Here is a 13,551-nt window from a genome sequence, read left to right as displayed (position 1 = left end):
AATACTGTATGATAGAAGCAACTACGATCAAATTAACAGCCGTGCTAAATGCACAAGAATGAACACTGTGTTTGTGGACAAGAGAATGTTTGCCTCATACTTTCATTCTGATCTGGAATCATTGTAAATTGTGAACAAGGGAGAATATAGATATGTTTTCTTTATCAGTTATATAGCAGAGATATAACCAAACTAATCTGAATCTGAATCATTTTGTGCTCTTCACTGAGGAAACTGATCATGAAGAAACCATGAAATTCAAAATTAGTTCCACAAAGGGAACGTCCTGAATTTAGCAGTCATTTCACTCTGATGAAAAGAACATGTCAAAGACACCTTGTGTGGGGGAAGGGTGGAGGAGGGGGTGGGCGACCATTCGAGGCATGTGTCTCCCTCCCTCCTTTTCTCCCTCTCTCTCTCTCTCTCTCTCTCTCTCACACACACACACATACACACATACGCACACAGCAACACTGGCCATCAGCAGCGTCTGACGGCTGCATCTTTTGCTGTTGCAACACAGCAACCGCCATCCTCCTTTGCCTTGTCTGCATCTGATAGCCAACTGCAGGAGTCTTTTGTGTCTCCACAGAACCTTTGTGTTTTCCCCCTTTGGAGAGGCAGAAACACCATGGATGTGATGGGGAACAAAGAGAGACGAGGCATGAATTTGAAAGGCTTACTGAAGAAGAATTGGCTTCTACTTGCCACGGTTCTGTCAGTGCTGCTAGGTATGTGAAAGACCGCTCATGTATGCTGAGAGAATTAAATGCCTTCCCCTTAAATGATGACTTTTTATCATTACCTTGCTATTTGGATGTGATCTCATTTGTATTGTTTTTTATCACACAGTCTGTAATGTAATGTCTATAACAGGGTTGAAATAAATCAACCTGTTTTGCATAAGGTGATCTCTGCTTGACTTAACAGCAGCTTCTACGCTAATTCACACTGTGTATACCTGCTTATGTGATTGGGTACATTCAATCGATTTCACGTATATTTCATGATACGGAATAGAAGATTGCTCAGTGTCAGCGTGCCGCCTCTGCCCTTCAGAGGCAAATAGCAGCCTTCCGCCTCTGTCTGTATGTGTCTCAGTCAAACGTGACCAGACTGAGCTGACTGGCTCTCTGTCGCTGCCTCTGTGTGGGGGCACCACAGCAGTATTCACATATCATTTAGGCTACAGGGTGCTGCTGCAGCTGCTTCAAATGGAAGGCTTTAAAATCTATCAAAATATTATTATTGACAGTATTTTTATTACAATAGACAGTACAATATATACATTTTTATTATTTTATATTTATATTTTACCAAACATGACTAGATTTCATAAAGATAATTAATTACTTCCAATGTATCCATTCTTTATTCTGCCACAATTCCATTCAGTCATTCATTTACAAGTCATACATTTGAGTCTGATTGCCGATCATGTGCCTACAGCTGGAATTTATCATATTTTGTGTCGCTGTACAAATGTTGCTATGGGGGAAAAAAACTGTTTTATGTAGTTATGTGCAATTTCACGTGAATATTTTCCGTTAAATTCTAGGGCATTTTCTGTAGTTTTTTGGTGTTGATGTTTTGGCATGACGCAAGAATAAAATGCATCATCCGACCTACGATGGGATAGGAACCGCTATCAGGATAGATAAAAAAATTACTAAAACATCAATACAGCAGAAACAGAAAAACTAAGAGTTGTTCTCATATCCAAACTGATACGATTAAACACAGAGGTCATTATTGTTCGACACAGTAGACACACTGTAGCTTTCTACAGGAACAAGAAATGCATCAGGTGTGCTAGTCATCATCTAAGGGTTAGATCAATCTAAAACTGCAGCGATGTAATTTATCAGAGACGGCGAATTGAGAGAGTCGTTCTGCTGCCTTAACTGTTAACACAAATTCTATGTTATTTTTCATGTTTATAGGTGCTTTACTTTATTCAATGCTGCTGATGTAGGACTACAAAGACCTACAATTTGGGGTCAATTGTTACAAAACCTTCAATTGTTACAAAACCTATTTTACTGGGCCCTCCACACCTGGAGCTCAAAAAACGTCATAGCCACAGTAACTAAATATGATAGCTAAGACAGCTTCAAAATCTCACCCATCACTCCAGCAAACAACAACAACAACAACAGCAGTGATTGGACTGATTGTCATACTTTAATATTTATATTTTGGCCTTTTAGCTTTTGAACTGTACAGAACTGAATCAAAATTAGTTTGGTGGGGTACAGTGCAAACTCAGGCATGGATAATATACCTTTGAATGCAAACACACACACACACACACACACACACACACACAGACACGCCCTCAGTGGCGCACACTTAAATTTCATCATTGAAAGATGGTGGGCCTTGGTGGAGGTATGACCTGTGATGATTACCCCTCTACTTCAAAGTAGTTTTGCTGTTCAAGCCTTTGAATACCAGTTCAGTATTTTACTTGAGTACAACCTTACAAACTGAGCTAACTTGACCTACAGGAGACCTAGAAGTATGTGAAAGCAATAAATGTTTTTTGACCCTGATTAATGCATAAATTACTGTCACACATCGACTTAGTGTACAATTAGTCCACAACATTTTAATACTCAAAACGGCATTCGGGCCCACATTGTTTGCAAACAAATGTTTTAACCACTTTAACCACTTTGACTATGTTTTTTAAAATGATGCATACACTCACTCATATTGCCCACAGCCATTCCCTAAAATCCCTATCAGCACTCAGCACTAAGCAGAGTCAACAAAACAATGGATGTATGGATCAGGATTTAGTGAGCCAGGGTAATTATGTCATTATAATTTTCTGTTCTATCCCAGTCATTAACAAGCACCTTAAAATCTGCTCCGTTATGCCTGTGAGATGATTAGGATATTAGCATAACTGCAGCACTGCAGCTATGTGGCATTTATAGGTGGAAATTAAAGGCCAGTGTGTGATGGGACTTATAAAATTCTGTGACAGTGTTACAGTTATTTTGTGAATTTCTGAACTGTATCTTTTTTGCACATCTGTTAGTTTTGTAAATTTGGATAAACATACATGTATGCACCTACACTGCACTTGTTTAGTCTTTCATCCAAGCACATGAATTTGTTTTATTTTGCTCCGTCGTCATAGATTTGACTGAGTGTTTCTCACCACCTTGCAGGGATCAGCTTGGGTGTTGCCGTTCGAGAATATGCATCCCTGTCTCACCTCCACAAGCAGTACTTTGGCTTTCCAGGAGAGCTACTAATGCGAATGCTCAAGTTGGTCATCCTTCCACTTATCATTTCAAGCATGATAACAGGTAACTCCAATATGCCAACAGCAGAAATGAATTAAATAGTGAAATTCATTCGGCCTCAAAGTGATGATTCCCTCCATTCCATTTAAAAGATATATTAATATATTGGTCTGTACAATTTGTATAGTCAATGTGAATCAGTGGGGCAATTTGCAATATTGTATTTGTAAATACAATAGACAACATTATTATGATATCAATATATGTTATTATCACATTTTCTCTGTGACACTGAGCACTATTACAGCCCACCAGTTCTGTTGCACAATATATTGCACAGCTATATAATCAAATTTTCTGTCATCACGTTGAAACGATCACAGATGATGTGCTCCTGTACACGGATAGCCTCATCCTGGTGATAGCTTCAAATAGCCTTGATAATTAAAGATGCGTAATAATCCTTCTGAAAAGCATCACTCAGTGCCACAGTGTACCATGACCAACACAACTATATGTGAGTGACTTCAGCTACAAACATGCAGTATTTACTTCATTGTGGCAAATTTGAGTGAGATAATGAGTGAGATAATGTCACCCGCCACACTGAAGCCATTTGAATGACACCACACAAGACTAGTATGACATACACAGATTTCACAGCAAAATGGTTCCTTAGCAGAAGACAGATACGCAATCACACAGCTGCTCAGCACAGCAGGAAGTAAGATGACTTCAATAACATCACATTCAGGAAGGGGGGTGTTGAACAAACGGTTACGAACACAAGTTACAGAACAATCACGAGTTAAGGAGTAAAGTACATTACAAATACAAAGACATTTTCCATGTTAGTCTTACACCTGTCTGCCTGACTTGACCCACCGTGTGTGGTACCTATGAAATGTCGCTATGCAGCACCACATACACATACTATAGTGCTTGCGGGACGAATGGGGAATGAGCTGTGGAGGAAAGGACTTCCTGGTCCCTCGCTTCCTGCAGAGTACCAACTGTCTCGCATTTTAATTGACACTCAAGGCTTGTGGGGCGTGGCCATGTGGAAGACTGGGCAACTTCAACATCTTTACACTCTATATACCCATTTGAACATTTGCACACACACAAACTGAACAGTATATATTTATATCTACATTATTCATTGTCTTGTTTTATTCTGCTGTAAATAACTATCAGGTGAGCCAATTGCAACATAATTCCGTTCAAAAGTACACTATATGTATAGTTCGAATGACAATTATATTCATCTAAGTCTAACTAAGTTGCTGCGCACTAACATTAGCATTTACATCATTTGTCCATAGGGGTTGCAGCTCTGGACTCTGAGGTATCAGGAAAAATTGGTCTGCGAGCTGTTGTGTATTACTTCTCAACCACCATCATTGCTGTCATTCTTGGTGAGTTTGTAAATTTCCCCTCGGTTTTTCCTCTGATATGAAACACATTAAACAAGTTATACCGTCATCTTTTTCAGGCATTATTTTGGTGATGACTATCAGACCAGGAGTCTCTCAGACAGCAGATCACCTTGACAGGGCCGGGACCACGCCCAACGTCACAACCGTGGATACAATCCTGGACCTTATCAGGTGATCAACCATCCTATGACATCATGGTGACATTTTATTCACAAATTGCAGTGAAAAACATAGGTGACATGAAATGAAACGACAGCTATAAAAATGCTGCGATGCAGTTTTGTGAAAGGTGAAGGATTCCATGTGGGGATTTTTGCATCCCACTATAGTTTGTAAAACATTTTTTTTTAGATATTCAAATATTTTTAAATGGTCTTATGCTATGACCCCTCAAATTCTTGTGAGAAATGAAGAATTAAAAGCAGTCAAAGTATCAAACAGGGTGGTTATTAAGAACAGCCTACAAACAAAGTCTAAAGTATTTTCTGCAGAAAAGGACGGGGATGGTTCAGAGTCTGACAGAGGAGAGGATACAGGAAGGCATGTTTAGGCCTCAGGTTAGACCCTTACTTCAAAACATCTCATCTTTTTAATGAGGCATAGGTGAATCAGGCACTGAGAGACCTAGAAAAAATATTCTGTACTCTTCTATTCTACTATTCTACTCACCTTTCTTTTCTGTTGCCAAGTACGTGGTAAGAACCTCCACAGTAGGCACATAGCATACCTCTGATCTCCTGTTTCATTCAACAGAAACATGTTTCCTGAAAATCTGGTGCAGGCTTGTTTTCAACAGGTAAGATGTTTGCACATCTAGTTTCTCTCTTTCAATAGCCCGATGACGACAAATCTGCACTTCATTAACCGTCAACACCAGTTCCCAGTGAGATCAATTTTTTTTAATGTAAATGATATCATTATAATATCATTGTTATCAATTTCATTGCAGTACAAGACCAAGCGCAAAGAGCTGGATCCACCGAAACTTCAGGGCAACACCACCACACTCCCACCTCTCACAACTACTCTCATGGCAGCTGTAGAGGTAAGTAGAAAGAAAGAAAGAAAGAAAGAAAGAAAGAAAGAAAGAAAGATATTACAGAAAATATATGCAGAAGAATCCAAATTCTAGAACAATCTATTGGCCCTTGAGAGTCAGATAATGCTCCCCACACATTTGGTCATAAGTTAGTAGTTTACCAGCCCCACAAATGGTGTAGATTGTTATCAGCCCTCTGTTCCCTGGTGCACCTATGGAGGATGTTGCAAAACACTAAAAACAGGAAAACATATAAGGTAGTAGGTACAATAAAACAGGGTTGTAAAGGGAAAGCTAAAGTTGAACCCAGACAACCTCCATCACAGTCAACAATGGCCCCTATGTTCACCAGTTACAAGATAAAGCGCTTTTAATGAGCAAGCCATGCTTAACCTTTGCAGCCCAACATAGCAGGAATAGGAAGGAATATCATTAAGGAGTATCAATAAACAAAGATAAACTTATCTACATGTTAAAGATTGTGACAATTGACACAAATTGTAGGATGGGATACAGAAAAAGTAACATTTTTGAAATAAAAATCAAGGTTTAATCAATAAGTTGATCAGCCACAGCATTAAGTTATGAGAAAGAGTAGTGGAAGAAAGGTTAAAAGGAGAAGTGGTGTTTAGTGAGCAGCAGTGAAATATCACAGTACTACAAGTGGGATGTTTGCTATGAGAATGTTGATGGAGAGGAGTTGCATTGTATCTTTGTGGATTTAGAGAAAACATATGACAGGGTGGCGAGAGGCTGTGTGGTATTATAAGTCAGCAGAGCAGAGAAGTACTCAGGAGTGGTGCAGGATATGTACCAAGGCAGTGTGACAGTGGTGCTGTGTGGTGTAACAGTGATGGATGGGGTTCAAGGTGGAGCTGGGATTACATCAAGGATCGGCTCTGAGCCCTTTCTTGTTTGAAATAGCGATGGACAGGTTGACAGAGGAGATCAGGTACGAGTCTCTGTGGACTATGATGTTCATGGATGACATTGTGATCTGTGGTGAGAATAAGGAGAAGGTTGAAGAAAGCCTGGAGAGGTGGAGGTACGCACAAGAGGGAAGAGGAATCAAGGTCATGTGTTTCATGTGTGTGAAAAAAAAAGAGAGCAGCCTATACATCAAAAGACTCAATAATGCCATCAGGTACATTGGTCCTTGAGCTGTGATCCTATTGAAAGCATTTGCACAGCTTATCATCAGAGCAGCTTCCTTAGTCTCTAAATAAATTAATGACCTCCTTGTTTCCTCTCTTGGCAGAATATAACCAAGGACTATAAAATCGTTGGGGCATATTCAGATGGAATCAATGTTCTGGGCATTATTGTGTTCTGCGTCGCTTTCGGTCTCGTCATTGGGAAGATGGGGGAAAAAGGACGCATTCTCCTGGAGTTTTTCGATGCCCTAAATGAAGCCACCATGAAACTTGTCCAGATAATAATGTGGTATGTATGAAAGCTTGATTATCAGCTTTGAGATAAAAATCGATGTTTTACCAATGATCTTGTGTTCATGTTTTCTACTCTGGATATTCTTCTTACATTTCCTTATGTTTCAATGAAATCTGAGGAAGTATTTTCCACTCAGCAAAAGAGGCTACGTCAGGGTTGTATATAGTCTAAGAGAGAGAACCACTGACTGAACAGCAATGGAGCCAAAAGTGACTCTGCAGAGACCAAAGTGTCTAAGTAAAATGGATTGCAGAGCCCCTACAAAGATGCCTGTGCCGAAGGGACAGTTGGGCAACACCTGTGATGTGATTTCATTCATCATATCAAAGCCAAAATTCATGTTTGATCGCCTCATCTTCCCTCACACTGTCCACTGGGATATGGCATAGTCACAGGACCTCATGATACAAAAATCAGTGGGGCTAAACTCACTCAACACTAACACCACAATAGATCAAGAGCGATCCAATTAAGACAATGTTTAGACAATGTGTGTGTGGTCGGCTCCTAATGCATCAATTGGAAACATTCTACATGTCCTGTGAATAATCTTGAACACATTTACCACAGATTCAACTTGACATTAGCATCTTAAGGATCTCACTAGAATTTAATTGTGTTACATAGATAGATCACTTTTCACTATATTTCAGGAATGGTTGTGTAGGAAAGGAGCTGAGATAACTAGAACAGTACGTGTCACTATCTTTTCTCACATATCATCTGTGCACCGTTTGAATGCTTCTGTTTTCCAGCTACATGCCAGTGGGGATTCTGTTCCTAATTGCGGCTAAAATCATTGAGGTGGAAGACTGGGAGATCTTCAGGAAGATGGGTCTTTATATGGTGACGGTGCTGAGTGGGTAAGATGTCCTATTATTCTCCAGACATTCAGATTTATGTCTGATATTTGGGCCTATTCGCCCTCCAGTGGCTACTGTAAAAGCTGAGCTCTGTGCAGGCACTGATAAGGGCCAAGGACATTTAAAACTGCTCAACCTGCAGATGCTGTAATGCAAGCTTTACTCGCGCCTCTAAATCAAACTGACACACATTAAGACTGTATTGTAAATCCACACCAATGAGGTCAAAGGGTTATTCCGAGGCTTGCACGGATCCTGTAACGATACATCCCATTGCAGGCTTAGACACATTCTTGTACTCTTTTGAGCACAGTGTGAAATAACTGTTTTACAAAAAAATAGGGCCTTGCTACTACTGAATGGTTATCATTGGTTTAAAATTTGACCTGGGTGGGAAAATGTTGCAAGCACATTTTTGGGGCATAGTAAAAATCGACGTCACGATTAATGATAGAAAGTAATATGATGAAATGTCGTGCATGTATGTCTGCACGCAAAAAGACAACACTAATTCCATACCGAATACGAGAGAGTAAATGGACAGTGATATTGCAATGTCATTGAATCCCCACTAGCAGTTTATTCATATTGTAATGAGTAGAGCGTGAAACAATCAAAATCACAGCCAGTGACAGGCCACAAATAACAAGGAGAGTGTCTGGAGGACGGGGATATAAAGTCATGTCAATGTTTGTCCTGTCAATCCTCTGTCAGTCCCAAGTACCATTCGTTAAAGTTAACCGTTGTCTTTGATAGCTGTCTAGCCAAAGATATCGGCTATTTGGCAACAGGTCGTTTGATCTTTGTACTCAACTTTGTGGATAAGTAACTAATCGGATCGAGATGTGTTTCTCTTCTTACTCTGGATATTACACATGGGATGGGTAAATGCGCTCCGACAGAGACAGAGGGGGTAGAGAGAGGCAGAGAGAGAAAGAGGGACAGAGGCAGGGGGAGAGAGACAGGGAAAGGGAAACAGGTCTCCTCACAAACACGTGACCCTCTCTCTCTGTCTCCTTCAGTAACCACTGCTTGGAACAGAAAAGTGTTGAGCACATAGTGCACCACTTATGATGTGTCTTTCCTAATCTTCCTCCACAGTCTGGCCATCCACTCCACCGTGTGTCTGCCACTGATCTTTTTTGTCATTGTGAGGAAGAACCCGTATACCTTTACCTTGGGAATGGCTCAGGCCTTGGTGACAGCACTTATGATCTCCTCTAGGTCAGTCTTTTCTAAGCTTGCACACCTGTATGTACATATAGAGGGACATATTAATATACATACAAATGCCCATTTGAATAGCCCGTGTGATATCTTCCAGCTCTGCCACGCTGCCTGTTACCTTTCGATGTGCTGAGGAGAACAATCGCATTGACAAAAGGATCACCCGCTTTGTCCTCCCAGTGGGTGCCACCATTAACATGGATGGTACAGCACTGTATGAAGCAGTAGCTGCCATCTTCATTGCACAGCTGAACAATTACACCCTGGATGTGGGCCAGATTGTTACAATTAGGTATGTATAGTTATTGGAGGCATCAATGTGACTGGAAATAATCTGTACTTGTTTATACAGCATTAAAGCTACCAGTATTGATCAGTGGGGGTAATTTACAAGAGAAGCAAGTGTGTAAATAAATGATAATACTCCTTAATGTAGAGCTAGTCGATTGAAAGACATTTTTTGACAGAAACAAAATACATTCCTGCCTTTCATAGTTTTTCTCTGGATTTGCTGAAATCTTGATAGCCACAAACTTCCCCAATGTAACTTTTGTAACAAATTTATTTTGATCATGTGACTGTGAAGCCTGTTTTGACAAACTGTCCTTTTGTTTCAGCATAACAGCAACAGTGGCCAGTATTGGGGCAGCAGGAGTCCCGAACGCTGGGCTCGTCACAATGGTGATAGTCTTAACAGCTGTTGGATTACCAGCAAGTGATGTCACACTGATAGTCGCAGTGGATTGGCTGTTGTAAGTTTTATCCTTATGTTATGTTATATTAAATTATTGAGAATACATGATTAGTTTGAGGATTGCTTTGACAGCAACAATTGTTTAAACAACAGATAATGCCTTTACTTCCTAAGTGCCTACTTCTTTAAAGCCAATAGTTTGCCATTTTTCAGTCCAATCATAAAGATGGAGCAGCTGAATAAGCATCACCCAATGTCATCCATCCATCTTCCTCCTCAACATCTTGGCATGTTACTGCAGCACACTCAAGGGGAGCAAAACATGTGAAGGGACCCTCCCACAATGCAAACAACAGAGGGTCCAGCCATTTCTTCCAAATTTCAGTTGTGTTGCTAGATCGTCTCTGTCCGTATCCAACCTATCCACCTGCCCATCCATATTAATAATACACACTAGTCCTGATGGATTGGGTCTCCAAAGAGTTGAAGTGTTCCTTTGCAAAAACAGATTGTTTTTTTACTGTTGATGGAGTAAACTGTAACATCAGTCTTCTCTATCAAACTGGACCTCCATCAGCAGTATTGGGTGTAAAGGTGCCTTGGGAACAACATGTCCCATGTCCTTGGGAATTTGTTTTGCTTGAATGCCAGGCCAATAGAAATGGGCCATTACACACTTTAGTGTCTTCCCATAACCCAGGTGGGGTTATATTTGATATTGTGAGTGGCACAACTCAATCTGTAAAGCTGAATAACACAACTTTGCTGGCACACACGTTCTGACCATTAATTTTTATCAGTTGGTCAAAGGCTGAGTGAAGTGTATTGTTAGAAGACTGCTCCAGAGGAAAGTCACCAGCTTTCCCCAGCTCTTTGTGACTTTCCCAAAGCAGCGTCGGCTGACCTTGTAAAAATGATACAGCTCAACGATTCTGCCAAGCCAGTAGAGTTCCTTTAGCATCACGTGAAAGTCTCAAAGAGAAGATGGCAAGGATTTCACAAATTTGAGTAATGGCAACAGGATGTTGACCTCCACCAGGATGATGCAGTAGAATTAATTTGTTGGTTGTGTTTCAGGGACCGGTTCCGTACTATGATCAACGTTCTTGGTGATGCTTACGGTGCTGGCATTGTCCAAAAATTGTCCAAGAGGGAGCTGGAGAGGATGGATCTTATCTCGGAGGCGGACGTCACAAACCCCTTTGCTCTGGAAGCCACTTTGGATGATGATGACTGTGAGAAGAAGTCCTACGTCAATGGAGGCTTCACTGTCGACAAGACAGATGCAATCTCCTTCACTGAAACATCTCAGTTTTAGCCACAGTTTGGTTAAGAGTAAAGAAAGTGCCATGCTGCTATAAATGTAAAGTGGAAAACTTTCCATTGTCAGTGCCATTACAGGAGAGAAAAAGCATTCAACAAGATCTCAGACATCAGCAATAGCAGCCTGTGTTCTGTCTCTTGTGCTTTATCATTAGTTTAGATGATCCTTCAAAATACTAGCTTAAGTGCTTCCTTCTTACACTAACATTGTGCCGAGATTAAGCAAACACGGTTTTCTTTGGAACCAAAGTTTGGTGGTGTTTTCTTTCATCTTGTCACTGCATATTTTGAGGACAATCTTATAGAAGTGTGTCACCTGACTGAGCTGTGGGTATGATTTTTTTTAACAAAATAGCATGAAGTAATAGAATATTAATAACACAGAATTCCGTATTTTACTCTTTCATTCATATTTGATTTGTTCCTTGATCATGGGATAGTTCCTAAATTGTGCAAACCATCCATTTTCTGTCTGTGGCTGCTTTCAGATTGCAATGTCCCATAATGCATTGCTTGTTTATCTATTTGTATATTTTATTGTATATTCTGTGCCAAACATAAAAAACGTTTTTCACAGAGCTGCATGAAGCAATATGTTATAGAAATGCTGTACAAAGACATCTTTACAGAGACTGGGGAAGATGAACAAAAGGCTTATGAAGTCACTGAACACTGTGAAATGTAATGTCTAGAACCAAATCACAAACAAAGAGTGATTGAGAATTTTAAGCCTTATATAGCATATAAAATTGTGATTTTTTCAGACAGGACGACTAATGTTGTTGAAATACCTTTTTTTGGTAAATTTGTTCCCCATTTCTGCAAACCAGGTGCTGGCTATGGCTGCAATGTACAAATAGTTGCAGTAGTTTAACACCGATTTCTTTCATCCACATCAGCATTGCAACTGCAATTTGTAGTCAGTATCCTGGAAAACTAGCTAGCCTATAAAAATATCAAAATACTTATAAGCTGCATTTACACCTTGCATTAAAATGCAACCTGTATCCAGTTACATTATCCAGATAAGAAGAAAATGCGTATTAAGTTGTAAAAGCATGCTTCCTGTTCATACACAATGTGGCTCATCCACAAGTTCATAATAGTTTGTCTTCCAGTTTGTTCACATTAATTAAGTTATTTTGAATCGGTAGCTGAAGAAACAAGTTCCATTAAGAACTGGATTAAAATTGTCTACACAGCAGGGCGGAAGCACAAATCATCTAACAATCCACCGACTAATAACCAATCAGCAAGGTGAAAATGCAACCCATCAACATTGAATGTTATCCGGAAAATGCATCCAGATACAGAAACCATACAGTATTTTAATGGGGCCCTAGTCTTTGGTGATTAAATTGCTTTGAATCTGCGTTTTTGTTCAATGGTTTTATCCTTGCAAGAGTAAAATGTTGATGATGAAATGATCTGTAACCTGGTTTTCATTGGCTAACTGTTGTATAGAAGTTTGCAGGTGAAACATACTGCAAGTCATAGAATCAACCATCTTTAAATTATTAGGATTTATTTAAAAAAATTGTTTAATTCGATTTTGCTTTCAATTGCTGCAAAGCTACTCAACAAGTGAAACATCATGCCAGCACCTCCTATGGGCTAAGATAGTAATTACAACCCAGAACAAACAACTTCCTCTGTATTTTGTGTGTTTTGGGGCTACGATGTCAAGTCAGTCAAGGGATCAGTAAAGTTAAGGGTTTTTTCTTCAGGGTACCATATTTCTGTATTTGTCAACTAAAATACATAATGTGAAATGTTATCCAATTTTGACCTGAGGGTATAATTACATCACATTTTGGGGTTTCTAGACACATTTCCATTAGGATATGGCTACGGGACTATGTGTGTCCTACAGAGCCCTGCAGTTGTCAGTAGGTATTTTTGGGGGCTGCTATGAAAATCCCTTCTCACAGATTTTTGCATTCTGTGCTCAGTGTACCTTGTTGAGGAGAAATTGATGGACTCCTTTATTCCATTGTGCTGCGAAAGGTACCAGAGTTGCTCATAGCTATCCAATGAGAGAAAGGATTCCACTGATTGTTTGATTGATTTATTTGAGTACATAACAGTTTTCATCTTTGTTTTTTGTTTTTAACAAACTATACATTGATTTGTTTTGAGCAGATCAGTTAAATTCCCAAATTTATTTGTATTATAAAACTCTGACTTCTACCTAGTTGTTAATACCTACCTTGTTAATACTAAGAATAAACACCAATAAAATCACACTTAACATTTC

General features: G+C 39.7%; 1 protein-coding gene across 1 annotated transcript; it reads left to right on the top strand.

Annotated features, from left to right (window-relative positions):
• The first annotated feature begins 631 nt into the window (after positions 1 to 631).
• Positions 632 to 11,335, top strand: slc1a1 (solute carrier family 1 member 1). The gene is made up of 12 exons (XM_076143823.1): positions 632 to 731; positions 3,183 to 3,323; positions 4,586 to 4,678; positions 4,756 to 4,870; positions 5,453 to 5,495; positions 5,649 to 5,744; positions 6,997 to 7,181; positions 7,943 to 8,050; positions 9,152 to 9,274; positions 9,375 to 9,569; positions 9,895 to 10,029; positions 11,049 to 11,335. The coding sequence occupies exons 1-12, from the start codon at positions 632 to 634 to the stop codon at positions 11,287 to 11,289; spliced, it is 1,575 nt and encodes a 524-aa protein (XP_075999938.1). The 3' UTR covers positions 11,290 to 11,335.
• Positions 11,336 to 13,551: the final 2,216 nt, after the last annotated feature.

This window comes from Genypterus blacodes, unplaced genomic scaffold (genome assembly GCF_046128005.1).
Source record: "Genypterus blacodes isolate CSIRO-AG114 ecotype Tasmania unplaced genomic scaffold, CSIRO-AGI_Gbla_v1 ptg000027l_1, whole genome shotgun sequence".
Lineage (NCBI taxonomy): Eukaryota > Metazoa > Chordata > Actinopteri > Ophidiiformes > Ophidiidae > Genypterus > Genypterus blacodes.
This window is presented reverse-complemented; position numbering and strand designations above follow the sequence as displayed.

Coding starts and splice junctions, on each gene's coding strand:
- slc1a1 (XM_076143823.1), top strand. CDS start 632: ATGGATGTGATGGGGAACAAAGAGAGACGAGGCATGAATTTGAAAGGC. Junction 8,051..9,151: donor ATGGTGACGGTGCTGAGTGG/GTAAGATGTCCT, acceptor CTTCCTCCACAG/TCTGGCCATCCACTCCACCG. Junction 9,275..9,374: donor GCACTTATGATCTCCTCTAG/GTCAGTCTTTTC, acceptor GATATCTTCCAG/CTCTGCCACGCTGCCTGTTA.